At 41.5% G+C, this 17,854-nt stretch overlaps 1 protein-coding gene across 1 annotated transcript; it reads right to left on the bottom strand.

Annotated features, from left to right (window-relative positions):
• Window positions 1–1,638: 1,638 nt before the first annotated feature.
• LOC122875169 (nucleoprotein TPR-like) lies at window positions 1,639–16,281 on the bottom strand. Its single transcript, XM_044194020.1, has 3 exons — window positions 13,852–16,281; window positions 2,402–4,825; window positions 1,639–2,354 (listed from the first exon to the last, which is right to left on the bottom strand). Exons 1-3 carry the CDS (start codon window positions 16,172–16,174, stop codon window positions 1,639–1,641), a joined length of 5,463 nt encoding a protein of 1,820 aa, XP_044049955.1. The 5' UTR covers window positions 16,175–16,281.
• Between the last annotated feature and the right edge of the window lie 1,573 nt (window positions 16,282–17,854).

Genomic DNA, 17,854 nt, shown 5'->3' with positions numbered 1-17,854 from the left:
GTCTCCATCGCTTCAAACCAAAAACAAAGACAAACCCCAAAATGAAACCTTCTCATTCGGACTTCAGTGGCTTTTTTAACTGTACATATTTAGAGTAGTATAAGATGTCAAATAGCTTTAAATAAATAACTTAAATGACTTGCTGATGGGGGACAAATGAAAGGAAAAACCTGAATAAAAGAGTGAATTGCTGATGGTTCCGTGAACCAGGGCTCATTGAATAGTTTGGTGAGAATTAAAATGATGTGAATAAAATGTGATGGCCTCTACAGTCATCAGATCTCAATCCAGTTTCACACCGAGATTTTGGACCAACGTGTAAGACAATGCTCACCACCACCATCTCCATGACACCAAATGACATAAACTTTTATCTTCAAATCTATTCAGTGATGTCTGTGACTGTCTCTGAAGCTATATGTCCTTTTGTTAGGTCTGGCTATGTTTGTTTTTCTTTCTATCTGCTGTACTCAGGTCTCTCTTGCAAAAGAGATCTTGATCTCAATGAGATGACCTGATTAAATAAAGGTTGCATATATAAATGAGGGAATATCTTGTGGAGGAATGGTGTTCATCCCTCCAACAGAGTTCCACAGACTTGGCAAGGAGCACTGAAGCCTTTCTGGAGGCTTGTGGTGGCCTGACTCCATACTAAGACACTTCATGTTGGTTTTTCCTTTAATTTGTCACCCATCTGTACGTTGTAAGTTATTCACTGATTTCATGAATCAGATAACTGATCATTAATGGCAATCTTCCAAATTTGCGTATCAGGGAACACTACATTTGAAGGATTTCTAATCAACTGTATAAAGAAGAGAGGTACTGCTCTGCAGATTCTAAGAGCCTTTTCATAAATGTATTAAACTGCAAATACAGTTTATTGTCATTTATATCATAGACTTGGACAAAATTATAACATCATCATCAACCATATTCTTCTTTCTCTTTATGTTGTTTTTCTTTTGCAAACCACTACAATATATCTTTTTTTTGCACTCTTTTGAGCAACTTTACAGTAATATTTTACATAATGTGTGTGTGTGTGTGTGCATACATAAATGTATATGTTTTCCTTTGTAAATAAAGTGTTCTCTTCATCTTTGTCATTATTATACTTGCTTTATTTATTATTATTATTATTGTTGTTGTTGTTGTTGTTGTTGTTGTTGTTGTTATTATTATTAATTGTATTAATAGATTTTTTTTTTATTGATTTGATGTGATTTCTCTTCCATCCATTATATATACCTCTCACCCAATATGAGCCTATCCCAGCTCACATTAGGTGAGAGGTCATCATTCACACTCACATTCACACCTACGGATCTAACCTGCATTTCTTTGGACTGTGGGAGGAAACCAGAGCACCTGGAGAAAACCCACGCAGACACGGGGAGACCATGCGAACTCCACAGAAAGGCCTGCCTCCTGTGAGGTGACAGTGCTAACCACTCCACCACCGTGCTGCCCCTGCATTTATTAATATAAATTATGAATGTATGTATGGATAGATAGATAGATTCATAATTCAGATTTATAAATACATAACTGAAAAAGCTGAATCTTGACTGCAGAATTTGTTCTTAGTATTTAAAGTGGTGTTGAAAATTGTCTTGTTTCTGTAGCTTGTTTTGTTTAGAAAGGATGAGGAACTGTGCATCGGAAGTCGCTGTAGGGCTCCATCAGGTGGTAGACACAGTCCCACATGCAGCAGTTAGTGTTTGTATTGCAGTTGGCAGTCAGTGAGTTGGCCAGGATACCCACAGAAATAAGTAGGCCTACACCTACAGTGGCGATGCCAACATGCAAACCTACTTTCAGTAGGCCTTTAACACAGCAACGCCACATACTTTTGGTCTCCGGGAGGCTGTCGTTGCTCCGCTCCTCAGGTGTAGTCTCCGGGAGGCTGTCGTCGCTCAACTCCTCAGGTGTAGTCTCCAGACGGATGTTGTCATTCCGCTCCTCAGGTGGAGTCTCCAGGAGGCTGTCGTCGATCCGCTCCTCAGGTGTAGTCTCAGGGAGGCTGTCGTCGCTCTGATCCTCAGGTGTAGTCTCCAGGAGACTGTCATCGCTCTGCTCCTCAGGTGTAGTCTCCGGGAGGCTGTCGTCTCTCTGATCCTCAGGTGTAGTCTCTGGGAGGCTGTCGTCGCTCCGCTCCTCAGGTTTAGTCCCCGGGAGGATGCCATCGTTCCGCTCCTCAGGTGTAGTCTCCAGGAGGCTGTCGTCTCTCAGCTCCTCAGGTGTAGTCTCCAGGAGACTGTCATCGCTCTTCTCCTCAGGTGTAGTCTCCAAGAGGCTGTCGTCTCTCAGCTCCTCAGGTGTAGTCTCCAGGAGGCTGTCGTCTCTCTGCTCTCTGCTCCTCAGGTGTAGTCTCAGGTTTAGGAGGCTGTCTCTCAGCTCCTCAGGTGTAGTCTCTGATCCTCAGGTTTAGTATCCAGGAGGCTGTCGTCTCTCAGCTCCTCAGGTGTAGTCTCCAGGAGGATGTTGTCATTCCGCTCCTCAGGTGGAGTCTCCGGGAGGCTGTCGCCTCTCTGCTCCTCAGGTGTAGTCTCCGGGAGGCTGTCGTCGCTCCGCTCCTCAGGTTTAGTCCCCGGGAGGATGCCATCGCTCTGCTCCTCAGGTGTAGTCTCCAAGAGGCTGTCGTCTCTCAGCTCCTCAGGTGTAGTCTCCAGGAGGCTGTCATCGCTCTTCTCCTCAGGTGTAGTCTCCAAGAGGCTGTCGTCTCTCAGCTCCTCAGGTGTAGTCTCCAGGAGGCTGTCGTCTCTCTGCTCCTCAGGTGTAGTCTCTAGGAGGCTGTCGTCTCTCTGATCCTCAGGTTTAGTATCCAGGAGACTGTCGTCTCTCTGCTCCTCAGGTGTAGTCTCTAGGAGGCTGTCGTCTCTCTGATCCTCAGGTTTAGTATCCAGGAGGCTGTCATCTCTCAGCTCCTCAGGTGTAGTCTCCAGGAGACTGTCGTCTCTCTGCTCCTCAGGTGTAGTCTCCAGGAGGATGTTGTCATTCCGCTCCTCAGGTGGAGTCTCCGGGAGGCTGTCGCCTCTCTGCTCCTCAGGTGTAGTCTCCGGGAGGCTGTCGTCGCTCCGCTCCTCAGGTTTAGTCCCCGGGAGGATGCCATCGCTCTGCTCCTCAGGTGTAGTCTCCAAGAGGCTGTCGTCTCTCAGCTCCTCAGGTGTAGTCTCCAGGAGGCTGTCGTCTCTCAGCTCCTCAGGTGTAGTCTCTAGGAGGCTGTCGTCTCTCTGCTCCTCAGGTGTAGTCTCCAGGAGGCTGTCGTCTCTCTGCTCCTCAGGTGTAGTCTCCAGGAGACTGTCGTCTCTCTGCTCCTCAGGTGTAGTCTCCAGGAGGATGTTGTCATTCCGCTCCTCAGGTGGAGTCTCCGGGAGGCTGTCGCCTCTCTGCTCCTCAGGTGTAGTCTCCAGGAGGCTGTCGTCTCTCAGCTCCTCAGGTGTAGTCTCCAGGAGGCTGTCGTCTCTCAGCTCCTCAGGTGTAGTCTCCGGGAGGCTGTCGTCTCTCAGCTCCTCAGGTGTAGTCTCCAGGAGGCTGTCGTCTCTCTGCTCCTCAGGTGAGTCCGGTCGTTCTGTATTTTCAGCCTTCCTAGATCCCTCTCTTAAATTCCTAACACAAACTAGTATTTCCTCCTCCTGGTTCGTCTCTAGCTGATCTTTAAGATCATAGACTGATTGTTTCATATCGGTGATTAGGATGTAACTCTCCTCTATTACTTCCTGCTTATAAGCAAGATCCATGTTTTGCTTTGTTATCAGCTCATCTTTATCCCAGATCACTTGCTTAGCCTCCTCCAGTTGGTACTGAAGATCTTTCACAGCTGTCTTCAGGTTTTTGTTCTCCTCGTTTTGTGTCTCTGTCAGAGACTCAAGTCGGGCCAGCTCATCTGTGATGCTCCTATTCTGTTTATTCAGAAAGTCTTCCTTTTCCTGAACATCATGCAGTGCTGTCCTCAGCTTTTCAATCTCTGCCTGTTTTTTCTCCATCAGATATTCAGGATGGGTCAGCTTCTGTATTACCTCATCTTTATCCCTGATGACTTCCTGAGCTTCTCTTACTTGACACTGAAGGTCGCACACTGCTGTCCTCAGACTTTCAATCTCTTCTTGTTTTCTCTCTCTCAGAGATTCAAGATGGGCCACTTCATCAGTCAGGCTCTTGTTGTTCTCCTTTATGTTGTTCCCATGTTCCTGCAGATCGTGAACTTCTGCCCACAGATTTTCATTCTCTGCCAGTTTTTTCTCTGTGTAAGATTTAAGCATGGCCAGTTCGGCACTGATGGTCGTATTCTGCTTGTTCAGAGACTTCTCCCTTTCCTCCAGATCCTGCAGTTCTGCCAACAGGTTTTTCTTCTCTGTCTGCATTGTCTTTCTCACATGTTCAAGTTGGGCCACCTTCTGAATTAGCTCATGTTTATAGCTGTGGTCTTGCTGAGCCTCCTCTACTTGATGCTCAAGGTCATACACCGTTGCCCTCAGCTGTTCAATCTCTGCTCGGTTTGTCTTATTCAGGCATTCAAGTTGGGCCACATCAGCAGTGAGATTCTTGTTCTGCTCATTCAGAATCCTCTCCTTTTCCTGATAACTCTGCAATTCTGCTCCCAGCTGTTCAACCTCTGCATGTTTTTTCTCTCTCAGAGATTTTAGTTGGTCCTGTTCAGCAGTGAGGTTGTCCCTAAGGGTCTTCTCATTTTCCAGTAGATAATCTATTGCTACCTTTAAAAAGTTAATTTCAGTCCTTTGTTCCTCTCTCAGAGATTTTAGCTGGTCCTGTTCAGCAGTGAGGTTGTCCCTAAGGGTCTTCTCATTTTCTCGTAGATAATCTACTGCTGCCTTTAAATTTTCAATTTCAATCCTTTGTTCCTCTCTCAGAGATTCGATCCGGGCCAGCTCTTCCAGTTTTCTCATGTCATTTTTCTCCCTGGCACGTTTCTCGTTTATCAGAGAGTTTGACACTCGGTCCAGATCTTCCTTAATTTGTGCGTTTTCACTGACCCACTCCTGCAGCCTTTTTTTCTCAGCTGTCAGATCACTTACTTCCAGTACCATCACCTCTAACTGGGAGTTAAGCTCCTTCCAATGGCCATGCAGTTTATTGAGCTCTTCCTGGGAAGCAAGCACTTGTTTTGTACGGTGGCTCTCCTTGGCCCTCACATCTTTTAACTCTGACTCAAGCGCACTCACCTCTGATTTGAGCTTACAGTTCTGCTCCTGATAGGTTCTGCAGCTCATTTCCAACTCATGAACTCTTGTTAGAACCCCCTGAGGCTCAGGTATTTCTGCCTCCTCTGACACATAGAGGCAGTGCGATTCCTCTGATATCTCTGAACCGTACAGAGCAGAGTCGAAATTATCTCGAGACATAATTTTTGAATTTGAAGAAATTCAATTTTGAATTTTTGAAGAATGAAGTTTTTCACAGCCCCTCAAATGAGAGAATTTATCAGCCAATAAATTCAGCTAAGATTAAAACTAGTTACTTACCTGTGATTAGTTGTTTTTCTTCCTATCCAGCTGTCCTACACGTGACGTCATCCGCGCCTTTAATTCGTCATCCGCGCCTTTGATCAGTGGGACGTCATGACATGCTGTGCGCATGCGCCATAGAATAGCAGTCTAGAATGTCGCCATAGAATGTTTACATTTTTTATTTCATTTTTAAAATGTTATTGATAGAATTGAGCAGCCGCAGTTGGTGGTGATATGGATGATGTCATATCAATACTCATGCGAACTACAAATTATCAGTGGATATTTTCAAACCCCAAACAGACCTGAACTGTGTGGAGTACAAGACATTTCTAGTCCCAAGCTAATTAACTTTTCTAGTGAAGTTTTCGTTTTCATACAGAACTGCGATATTGCGAGTTATCCCTGAAGATATTCATATTTGCTGAGTGTTTCGATTATGGCAAGGCAATGCATAACTGCACATTGAAGACTTTAAATACCAATAAAAGACAGAAAAATGGGACGTATTCTTCCAGATAAAGCATAACATGCGCGCGGGAACGTATTTTCAGCAGGAGGGCTGCCTTGGATACGTGCAGGCGCTCATTGATATTTTAATAAACAACTGACAGACGTAGGAGTAGGCTACATTTAGAAAAGTTGAAACTGAAACTTGCAGCAGGACAGACGGTATGATCCATATGATCGAGAATATTTAAACCTACAACAAGCTCAGCTGCCGCTCAAAACGGAAAAGGAAAAAAAAACATAAACATACAGGCTTAACATTGTTGCCAGATTGGTTAGATTTAATTATAACGCAATGTAAAGAAACCTATTTGGAACATTGGAAAGAAGGAACTAAAAGCAAAAGTTATCTAGCCCTATAAAGAGATGATGAATTGACAGAATATCTCTCTACTGTCAGAGATAGAAAGCAGAGACAGATCCTAACCAAGTGCAGGCTCAGTGACCACAAACTGGCAATCGAAAAAGGAAGACCAACCAAAAGAAAACAGAAAATGTGGTCAGTGTTCGACAGGTGAGGTTAAGACAGAGATGTACTTGCTCCTACATTGTACAACATTCAATGAAATACTGCAAGTCTACAATTTATTATAATTATTAACATTATTATCTTATGTTACCTATCTGTATATATTTTAATAACACATGTCCTCTGTTTATGTATATGTTTATATTTTATTTCAGACATGCTCTGGCAATGTTAACGTCAGTTTCCCATGCCAATAAAGTCTAATTGAATTGAATTAAGAGAGAGAGAGAGAGAGAGAGAGAGAGAGAGAGAGAGAGAGAGAGAGAGAGAGAGAAGAATCTTTTAACTGCAAGTGTAACATTTTATTATCTTATCTTACTTATCGGTATATATTTTAATAGTAAACCGCGGGTAGGTGGTAATGATGGTAACTCATATCTCTTCTCAGCAGAATGAATAAAAAGGGCCAGATCGCAGTGAGGTGCGCCCTGCCCAGTGCGTCGGGAGCGTGCCAAACGTACTTTTGGTCATTTCGTAGCTATAAGCTCCCTTGGCGCACTTGGGCACGTTGCCAGATCAGAAAGAGTAGCTTACATTACCATACATTATAGGTCGGTGCGTCAGAGGCTGTGACAATCATAGCCAGTCATATCCACTAGCCTACTTTAATCCCGTGTAAACGCAGGGCTCTTTCATTTGTGATCACAATGATCCATATAATAACCATCCGCAGTTAAATACCACCATAGTGCCTTAAATCAAATCACAATCAAATATAAATGTGGTCTAGTGTTTTGCATGTTGGATTCAGTTAGATTGACTCTTACTTGCAAAAATAATTGCTCACAATCGGGGGACGAAATTGTTGCCTCTTTAATTATCATATTATCACATAAACGTGATCCTGGGAATGATCCACCAATAAATTGGGATTTTAAAAGTAACCCTGTTTTGTTTCTGGGAACACCGCTATAAATTTCAACTCGAACAATCTAACATTTTATGTTGCATTATGTTAGCGCAGTGGTGCCAAGGGTCCGTCAGAGTTAAGACAGACTTTTCCTCTTCCCTTTTCTCCGGCATGAGGATTCAGTGGCGAAATGGAGGGGAGGATGATGTTGACGTATTTCTCTGTCCAAAGTACCATGCAGGTGTAGGTCGTCTTCAAAACCCAGCCCCCTCGCTTTACACATCATCATCATCATCATCTCCCCAGCGCCAGCCGTTCAGCTAGTTAGGTTAATCTGATAGCAGCCCAGTGGACGAACAATCAAAGTGTGTTGCAGATGACACAGTAATCTTCTTAAAAGACAAATCTTAAATTGGAAAAGCCCTGGACATAATTTCAATTTTCTCTAGATCATCTGGTCTGTGTTTAAATTTGAAAAAATGTGAATTGTAACCAAATTTATCCTTGTGTTGAGGCAAATATTGGTGTGATCGGAGTGTTAAAGTTGAACTGGATAAAAGGTTATTTGGCACAGCCTGGTTCTACGGTATATGGTTTCATATACCAAAATGTTTATTCCAGAAAGTTGGAGGGTTGGAATTTTTGTTTCTAAACTGCCTCTTAAACAGTCAGATTTCCATAAATAGATATTGTATTACTGGAAAATTATATTTACCCATAATTTCACACCGCATGGCTCCACCTTGTGGAATAACAGACCAGAGTGGTATGAGAAAAAAAGTTTTATATGTTGTTGATTTGATGGATAAACATGGCCATTTTATACAATTTGATTCATTTATTGAAAAGTTTGATTTAGAATTTGCATAGCCAATTCACTTCCTTTAAAACACACGATACAAAATACTCTTACATATTCAAATGTGTCTATTAAGTTGCCTGAATTGAATTGAAGATTGAAGTGCACATTGGTGAAAGAAAATGTAACAACAAGATTATTGGTAATGTTTTAAAATGTAAGTTATTTTCTGATTTTAATTAATGGAACAATGTTAATAAATAAATGTAATTATCTTAAATGGCCAATTTCACCTAAAATAAAAGACCCGCTGCAGAAACCTTACAGAAAAGGTTTCACTTTGAAGTAGATCCTTGTAGATTTTGTTTGAAAGAGCCTGAAACTATTGAGCATTTATTTTTTTCTTGTTCAGTCACATTGCAGTTTTGGCAGGATCTTTACAGCAGGTTAAATATCGGGACTGGCAATCCTTCATTACCAGTGTGTGTGTGTGTGTGTGTGTGTGTGTGTGTGTCATCATGGCAAAATGTGGTCCTGGAGACAACTACGGTGGGAACTACAACCGAAGTGGTTTTAAGTACTTTGCTGGGTGTTTATATACTGTATCTGTCCATACAGTACTTTGTCAATGCGATACCATCAGAACCGTGCAAGATGCAGTCACAAAACTTTACAGGTGTGGAGTTGAGATCAAAATGAAGGCCGGGTTTGAAGATGGGTGTGGTCCGAGCAAGGGCGCCAGAAGTGGGGGGGGGGCATTGGCCCTCACTTTATGCCCTCTTGCCAATAATGACACATTCTACATTCGTGACTAACCATGTGTAATATTGTACAGTCCTTGTATCAAACCAGTGAATATTTCAGCAAAACACATACATATGTCAAAACTAACATAGGTTAAAAGTTGACCCTGCGAGGACGGTTAGGCATATTGAATAAATCTGGCAGTCATCTGTTTCGCCAAACTCACTTCTCTCATGTCATGTGTTCCATTGCACCATACACACCGATTTGGCTGGTGTGGTCCCATTGCAAGATAGTCTCTAGTTTGATTTATTTCAGGTTTTGATTTATATGGATGGTGGCTTAGGGAAGATGTTGGATATGGTAAACATAATTATCATTATGGGTAAATATCATATACATATATATGTAAATGAAAAAACAGTAACATATACAATCTATATGTGTGTATGTACTGTAGTTTGGTATGCTATTGAAATGGACTGAACACACCTTAACAATTATTATCATTAATCATTATCTACTTTTTTACACCACATTAGGGGCCCACTAACGAGCTAAATCATTAACATTTATTATTTAGGGCATGAAAGTGCCAGGGCCCATCGGTGCCAGGAACCTATTGTTTTTGTAGAGATTATTATTATTATTGTTTTTCTGCCTTTTTGAGGGGCTTAGGATACTCAAAAACTCTTGAAATTTTGCACACACGTCATAATTGGCGGAATTCGCAAAGTTCTGCAGTGATTGGGCTCGGGTGTGGTCAGGGGGCTCTTTAATGCCCCCAAACCAACATGCCACAGTTGAGATAAAGTTGCTTTGATCCCAACAGGAAGTCAGCCATTTTGGATTTCCTGCGTCAATTTTAATTCTTCAAACACATGTTTGAGGCCTTTAGGATGGGAAAACCCCCCACAAAACTTTGCGCCCAGTCTTGAACTGGTAAATTTGAGTTCACTTTTGGGCTTGGGGGTGGCACGTCGGCTCTATAGCGCCCCCTAATGACTTTTAGCCATCAAAACGGCTAGAGATAGCCAAAAACTCAGAAGGGTTGTGTTTAATTTTGGGCAGTGCAATCTAAAAGGGTTTTTTTAGGTTTCCTCAAACGGCGTGGCTTTGGCGATGCAACGAATTTCGGGTTCAAGAATTAGTAATCGTGCTACCTTGTTCCAAAATTAAAATATTTAAGTCGTTCACACAGTGTCCGACGGTCTTGAAGAATCAGAGCGGTGTCAGCCGGCCTCCGGTCACAAGACCGCACCTGTCGCTGATCCCGAGGCATGCATGGAGGCGAGGCCCGTCAAAAAAATAATAATTATTATTATTATTATTATTATAATAATAATGATAATAATAATAAAGCTTTATTTATAGAGCGCTTATCAAAACAAAGTACAAAGTGCTTCACAACAAGAGAAATAAAATACCACAGTGAATGACGAGATATAAAGAAATAAAATACACAAAAGCAATAAAATAAACAGTGAGTTCAAGTAAAATCAGGATATGCTTTCAGATAAAAATGTGTTTTGAGACGAGACTTAAACGAAGACACTGACTCAGACAACCTAATTTCTTCGGGCAAGTTGTTCCAGAGCCTCGGGGCCCTGATAGGAAAAGCTCTGTCCCCCTTAGTTTTCATCCTGGACTCAGGAACAGACCCCTGCCCGAAGATCTCAAACTACGTGAAGGTTCATAAGGGATTACAAGGTCTAAAATATAATCTGGGGCCAGGCCATGAAGAGCCTTAAAAGTAATAGAAGCCCTATCCAGTAAGGCAGCTAGATATACATTTAGAATACTTACAATTTGTGCTCTAAAGCAAATTACAAATAAATGGCTTTGCCCACAAACACCAGAATTTAATAAATGGAAAGAAACAGTTTATGAAGGTATACCAAATGGAATTATTAACACATATATGGAGTCAAAGCTCCTCTTTTAGGTGAGATGGAAGAGAATTAAACAAATAGGGAGTTCAAGAGTAGAGCCACTTTTTTCAAAATGAACAGCTCCTTTCTAAAAAAATATTCTTGGGCAGAAGCCACAGTGATAACGGCTGTTAACCACAGAGCCAAGGTGGCATTTATAGACATTATATCCTAAAAGAAAGACAGAAAAGGTGATTTAGAAGATTCTAGAAACAGACAAAAAAATCTAATTTTGTACAGGCATAATTTGAAAAAGGTGTGTGAGCAATAAATAATCATGTCACTCACAATTACAGTTTTTGCTATAACAGAAGGTCCATGCCTATAACCTGAAAATTTGCTAAGTGAATGTGTGATAATGCTCAAATTGTGCTACTCAGTAATGGTAAAACAGCAGTTTTTCTAAAAGAGCAGTTTCCCACAATTTTTTCGGTAATTGCATTGCATTTAGCAACACAGTAATCCAGTAGAGACCTAAGTTATTGATATAATATTTCAATATTGATCTAGCTTACTACGATGTGCTACGATGCCAAGTGGCTCATGCTAGCCAGAAAGCTAATACGCATGGTAACCATGACGATAGAACTGTATATTTGATCACTGATTGGCCAGTTGTAATCAATTATAGGAACTGATTTAGTTACAAACTAACTAGTAGTTACTAATCCTCTAGTGTTGACTTTACACCCTAACTTAGGAGAGAACTCAAAATGATGTGCAATGTTTGAGAGATGTACTTGAAGAGAATGTGTTGGGTTTTTTAGGTTTTGTTTTTTTTTCTTCTCGTTTTCTTTGTCTATGCTGAGCTGAATGAACTGTGTTAAGTTTAAATTGTTATTCTTTTCTGTCTTTCTTTTGTTAAATGGAAAGTGGAAAACCCACCCATTTGAAAAAAGACGAAAAGAGCATTTTAATCCACATTTTTAAAATGAATGTATTAATCTATAATTGTAATTTATATTATAGATTTGGACAAATCTGTAACATTAGTTAATGTTTTTCATTAAAATCTTCCTTAAGTCCTTCAAATTTGTGCGATTTATTCTAACAGATAAAAATTAAAACCTCCAGAATTAACCATTTATATAATTTGATTTGGTGTGTGTAAATGAGCCCAGCATCAGAGACATCGGCAAGATGAAGTTTCTACTCAGAACCCATAATATACTGAAGGACGATCGCCACCCCAGTGCCACTGTATGATGAGCTGATTCTTCTTCTGCCGCCTGCCTCCACTTTACATGCTATACATGTTACATAAAATGCACTACAAATACAGATATTGCATCTGTAAATTTGCACCATATTCTTCTTTCTCTTTATATTGTTTGTCTTTTGCAAACCACTACAATATATCATTTCCTTTGCACTCTTTTGAGCAACTTTACAGTACTATTTTACATAATGTGTGTGTGTGTGTGTGTGTGCGCGCATACATAAATGTATATGTTTTCCTTTGTAAATACAGTGTTCTTTTCATCTTTGTCATTATTTTACTTGCTTTATTTTTTTATTATTATTTTTTGTATTAATTGATTTTTTGATTGATTTGATGTGATTTCTCTTCCATCCATTATCTATACCTCTCACCCAATATGAGCCTATCCCAGCTCACATTAGGTGAGAGGTCATCATTCACACTCACATTCACACCTACGGATCTAACCTGCATGTCTTTGGACTGTGGGAGGAAACCAGAGCACCTGGAGAAAACCCACGCAGACACGGGGAGACCATGCGAACTCCACAGAAAGGCCTGCCTCCTGTGAGGTGACAGTGCTAACCACTCCACCACCGTGCTGCCCCTGCATTTATTAATATAAATTATGAATGTATGTATGGATAGATAGATAGATTCATAATTCAGATTTATAAATACATAACTGAAAAAGCTGAACCTTGACTGCAGAATTTGTTCTTAGTATTTAAAGTGGTGTTGAAAATTGTCTTGTTTCTGTAGCTTGTTTTGTTTAGAAAGGATGAGGAACTGTGCATCGGAAGTCGCTGTAGGGCTCCATCATGTGGTAGACACAGTCCCACACGCAGCAGTTACTGTTTGTATTGGCAGTCAGTGAGTTGGCCAGGATACCCACGGGAATAAGTAGGCCTATACCTACAGTGGCGATGCCAACATGCAAACCTACTTTCAGTAGGCCTTTAACACAGCGACGCCACATACTTTTGGTCTGAATCTCAGCAGCTGGAGTCTCCGGGAGGCTGTCGTCTCTCAGCTCCTCAAGTGTAGTCTCCAATAGGCTGAAGGTCGCACACTGCTGTCTTCAGACTTTCAATCTCTTGTTTTCTCTCTCTCAGAGATTCAAAATGGGCCACTTCATCAGTCAGGCTCTTGTGGTTCTCATTTATGTTGTTCCCATGTTCCAGATGCAGATAATGAACTTCTGCCCACAGAGTTTCATTCTCTGCCAGTTTTTTCTCTGTGTAAGATTTAAGCATGACCAGTATGGCACTGCTGATCGTATTCTGCTTGTTCAGACACTTCTGCATTTCCTCCAGATCCTGCAGTTCTGCCAACAGGTTTTTCTTCTCTGTCTGCATTGTCTTTCTCACGTGTTCAAGTTGGGCCACCTTCTGAATTAGCTCATGTTTATAGCTGTGGTCTTGCTGAGCCTCCTCTACTTGATGCTCAAGGTCATACACCGTTGCCCTCAGCTGTTCAATCTCTGCTCGGTTTGTCTTATTCAGGCATTCAAGTTGGGCCACATCAGCAGTGAGATTCTTGTTCTGCTCATTCAGAATCTTCTCCTTTTCCTGATAACTCTGCAATTCTGCTCCCAGCTGTTCAACCTCTGCATGTTTTTTCTCTCTCAGAGATTTTAGCTGGTCCTGTTCAGCAGTGAGGTTGTCCCTAAGGGTCTTCTCATTTTCCAGTAGATAATCTATTGCTACCTTTAAAAAGTTAATTTCAGTCCTTTGTTCCTCTCTCAGAGATTTTAGTTGGTCCTGTTCAGCAGTGAGGTTGTCCCTAAGGGTCTTCTCATTTTCTCGTAGATAATCTACTGCTGCCTTTAAATTTTCAATTTCAATCCTTTGTTCCTCTCTCAGAGATTCGATCCGGGCCAGCTCATCTGTGATACTCCTATTCTGTTTATTCAGAAAGTCTTCCTTTTCCTGAACATCATGCAGTGCTGTCCTCAGCTTTTCAATCTCTGCCTGTTTTTTCTCCGTCAGATATTCAGGATGGGTCAGCTTCTGTATTACCTCATCTTTATCCCTGATGACTTCCTGAGCTTCTCTTACTTGACACTGAAGGTCGCACACTGCTGTCCTCAGACTTTCAATCTCTTCTTGTTTTCTCTCTCTCAGAGATTCAAGATGGGCCACTTCGTCAGTCAGGCTCTTGTTGTTCTCCTTTATGTTGTTCCCATGTTCCTGCAGATCGTGAACTTCTGCCCACAGATTTTCATTCTCTGCCAGTTTTTTCTCTATGTAAGATTTAAGCATGACCAGTATGGCACTGCTGGTCGTATTCTGCTTGTTCAGAGACTTCCCCCTTTCCTCCAGATCCTGCAGTTCTGCCAACAGGTTTTTCTTCTGTGTCTGCATATTCTTTCTCACGTGTTCAAGTTGGGCCACCTTCTGAATTAGCTCATGTTTATAGCTGTGGTCTTGCTGAGCCTCTTCTACTTGATGCTCAAGGTCATACACCGTTGCCCTCAGCTGTTCAATCTCTGCTCGGTTTGTCTTATTCAGGCATTCAAGTTGGGCCACATCAGCAGTGAGATTCTTGTTCTGCTCATTCAGAATCCTCTCCTTTTCCTGATAACTCTGCAATTCTGCTCCCAGCTGTTCAACCTCTGCATGTTTTTTCTCTCTCAGAGATTTTAGTTGGTCCTGTTCAGCAGTGAGGTTGTCCCTAAGGGTCTTCTCATTTTCTCGTAGATAATCTACTGCTGCCTTTAAATTTTCAATTTCAATCCTTTGTTCCTCTCTCAGAGATTCGATCTGGGCCAGCTCATCGGTGATGCTCCTATTCTGTTTATTCAGAAAGTCTTCCTTTTCCTGAACATAATGCAGTGCTGTCCTCAGCTTTTTAATCTCTGCCTGTTTTTTCTCCATCAGATATTCAGGATGGGTCAGCTTCTGTATTACCTCATCTTTATCCCTGATGACTTCCTGAGCTTCTCTTACTTGACACTGAAGGTCGCACACTGCTGTCCTCAGACTTTCAATCTCTTCTCGTTTACTCTCTCTCAGAGATTCAAGATGGGCCACTTCGTCAGTCAGGCTCTTGTTGTTCTCATTTATGTTGTTCCCATGTTCCTGCAGATAATGAACTTCTGCCCACAGATTTTCATTCTCTGCCAGTTTTTTCTCTATGTAAGATTTAAGCATGACCAGTATGGCACTGCTGGTCGTTTTCTGCTTGTTCAGAGACTTCCCCCTTTCCTCCAGATCCTGCAGTTCTGCCAACAGGTTTTTCTTCTGTGTCTGCATATTCTTTCTCACGTGTTCAAGTTGGGCCACCTTCTGAATTAGCTCATGTTTATAGCTGTGGTCTTGCTGAGCCTCCTCTACTTGATGCTCAAGGTCATACACCGTTGCCCTCAGCTGTTCAATCTCTGCTCGGTTTGTCTTATTCAGGCATTCAAGTTGGGCCACATCAGCAGTGAGATTCTTGTTCTGCTCATTCAGAATCCTCTCCTTTTCCTGATAACTCTGCAATTCTGCTCCCAGCTGTTCAACCTCTGCATGTTTTTTCTCTCTCAGAGATTTTAGTTGGTCCTGTTCAGCAGTGAGGTTGTCCCTAAGGGTCTTCTCATTTTCTCGTAGATAATCTACTGCTACCTTTAAATTTTCAATTTCAATCCTTTGTTCCTCTCTCAGAGATTCGATCCGGGCCAGCTCTTCCAGTTTTCTCATGTCATTTTTCTCCCTGACACGTTTCTCGTTTATCAGAGAGTTTGACACTCGGTCCAGATCTTCCTTAATTTGTGCGTTTTCACTGACCCACTCCTGCAGCCTTTTTTTCTCAGCTGTCAGATCACTTACTTTCAGTACCATCACCTCTAACTGGGAGTTAAGCTCCTTCCAATGGCCATGCAGTTTATTGAGCTCTTCCTGGGAAGCAAGCACTTGTTTTGTACAGTGGGTCTCCTTGGCCCTCACATCTTTTAACTCTGACTCAAGCGCACTCACCTCTGATTTGAGCTTACAGTTCTGCTCCTGATAGGTTCTGCAGCTCATTTCCAACTCATGAACTCTTGTTAGAACCCCCAAAGGCTCAGGTATTTCTGCCTCTTCTGACACATAGAGGAAGTGCAATTCCTCTGATATCTCTGAACCGTACAGAGCAGAGTCGAAATTATCTCGAGACATAATTTTTGAATTGAAGAATTTTTGAAGAATGAAGTTTTTCACAGCCCCTCAAATGAGAGAATTTATCAGCCAATAAATTCAGCTAAGATTAAAACTAGTTACTTACCTGTGATTAGTTGTTCTTCCTATCCAGCTGTCCTACACGTGACGTCATCCGCGCCTTTAATTCGTCATCCGCGCCTTTGATCAGTGGGACGTCATGACATGCTGTGCGCATGCGCCATAGAATAGCAGTCTAGAATGTCGCCATAGAATGTTTACATTTTTTATTTCATTTTTAAAATGTTATTGATAGAATTGAGCAGCCGCAGTTGGTGGTGATATGGATGATGTCATATCAATACTCATGCGAACTACAAATTATCAGTGGATATTTTCAAACCCCAAACAGACCTGAACTGTGTGGAGTACAAGACATTTCTAGTCCCAAGCTAATTAACTTTTCTAGTGAAGTTTTCGTTTTCATACAGAACTGCGATATTGCGAGTTATCCCTGAAGATATTCATATTTGCTGAGTGTTTCGATTATGGCAAGGCAATGCATAACTGCACATTGAAGACTTTAAATACCAATAAAAGACAGAAAAATGGGACGTATTCTTCCAGATAAAGCATAACATGCGCGCGGGAACGTATTTTCAGCAGGAGGGCTGCCTTGGATACGTGCAGGCGCTCATTGATATTTTAATAAACAACTGACAGACGTAGGAGTAGGCTACATTTAGAAAAGTTGAAACTGAAACTTGCAGCAGGACAGACGGTATGATCCATATGATCGAGAATATTTAAACCTACAACAAGCTCAGCTGCCGCTCAAAACGGAAAAGGAAAAAAAACATAAACATACAGGCTTAACATTGTTGCCAGATTGGTTAGATTTAATTATAACGCAATGTAAAGAAACCTATTTGGAACATTGGAAAGAAGGAACTAAAAGCAAAAGTTATCTAGCCCTATAAAGAGATGATGAATTGACAGAATATCTCTCTACTGTCAGAGATAGAAAGCAGAGACAGATTCTAACCAAGTGCAGGCTCAGTGACCACAAACTGGCAATCGAAAAAGGAAGACCAACCAAAAGAAAACAGAAAATGTGGTCAGTGTTCGACAGGTGAGGTTAAGACAGAGATGTACTTGCTCCTACATTGTACAACATTCAATGAAATACTGCAAGTCTACAATTTATTATAATTATTAACATTATTATCTTATGTTACCTATCTGTATATATTTTAATAACACATGTCCTCTGTTTATGTATATGTTTATATTTTATTTCAGACATGCTTTGGCAATGTTAACGTCAGTTTCCCATGCCAATAAAGTCTAATTGAATTGAATTAAGAGAGAGAGAGAGAGAGAGAGAGAGAGAGAGAGAGAGAGAGAGAGAGAATCTTTTAACTGCAAGTGTAACATTTTATTATATTATCTTAATTATCGGTATATATTTTAATAGTAAACCGCGGGTAGGTGGTAATGATGGTAACTCATATCTCTTCTCAGCAGAATGAATAAAAAGGGCCAGATCGCAGTGAGGTGCGCCCTGCCCAGTGCGTCGGGAGCGTGCCAAACGTACTTTTGGTCATTTCGTAGCTATAAGCTCCCTTGGCGCACTTGGGCACGTTGCCAGATCAGAAAGAGTAGCTTACATTACCATACATTATAGGTCGGTGCGTCAGA

This window comes from Siniperca chuatsi, linkage group LG4 (assembly GCF_020085105.1).
Source record: "Siniperca chuatsi isolate FFG_IHB_CAS linkage group LG4, ASM2008510v1, whole genome shotgun sequence".
In the NCBI taxonomy this organism is placed as follows: Eukaryota; Metazoa; Chordata; class Actinopteri; order Centrarchiformes; family Sinipercidae; genus Siniperca; species Siniperca chuatsi.
The sequence above is the reverse complement of the archived record's forward strand: the minus strand, read 5'-3'. Positions and strand labels throughout refer to the sequence as shown.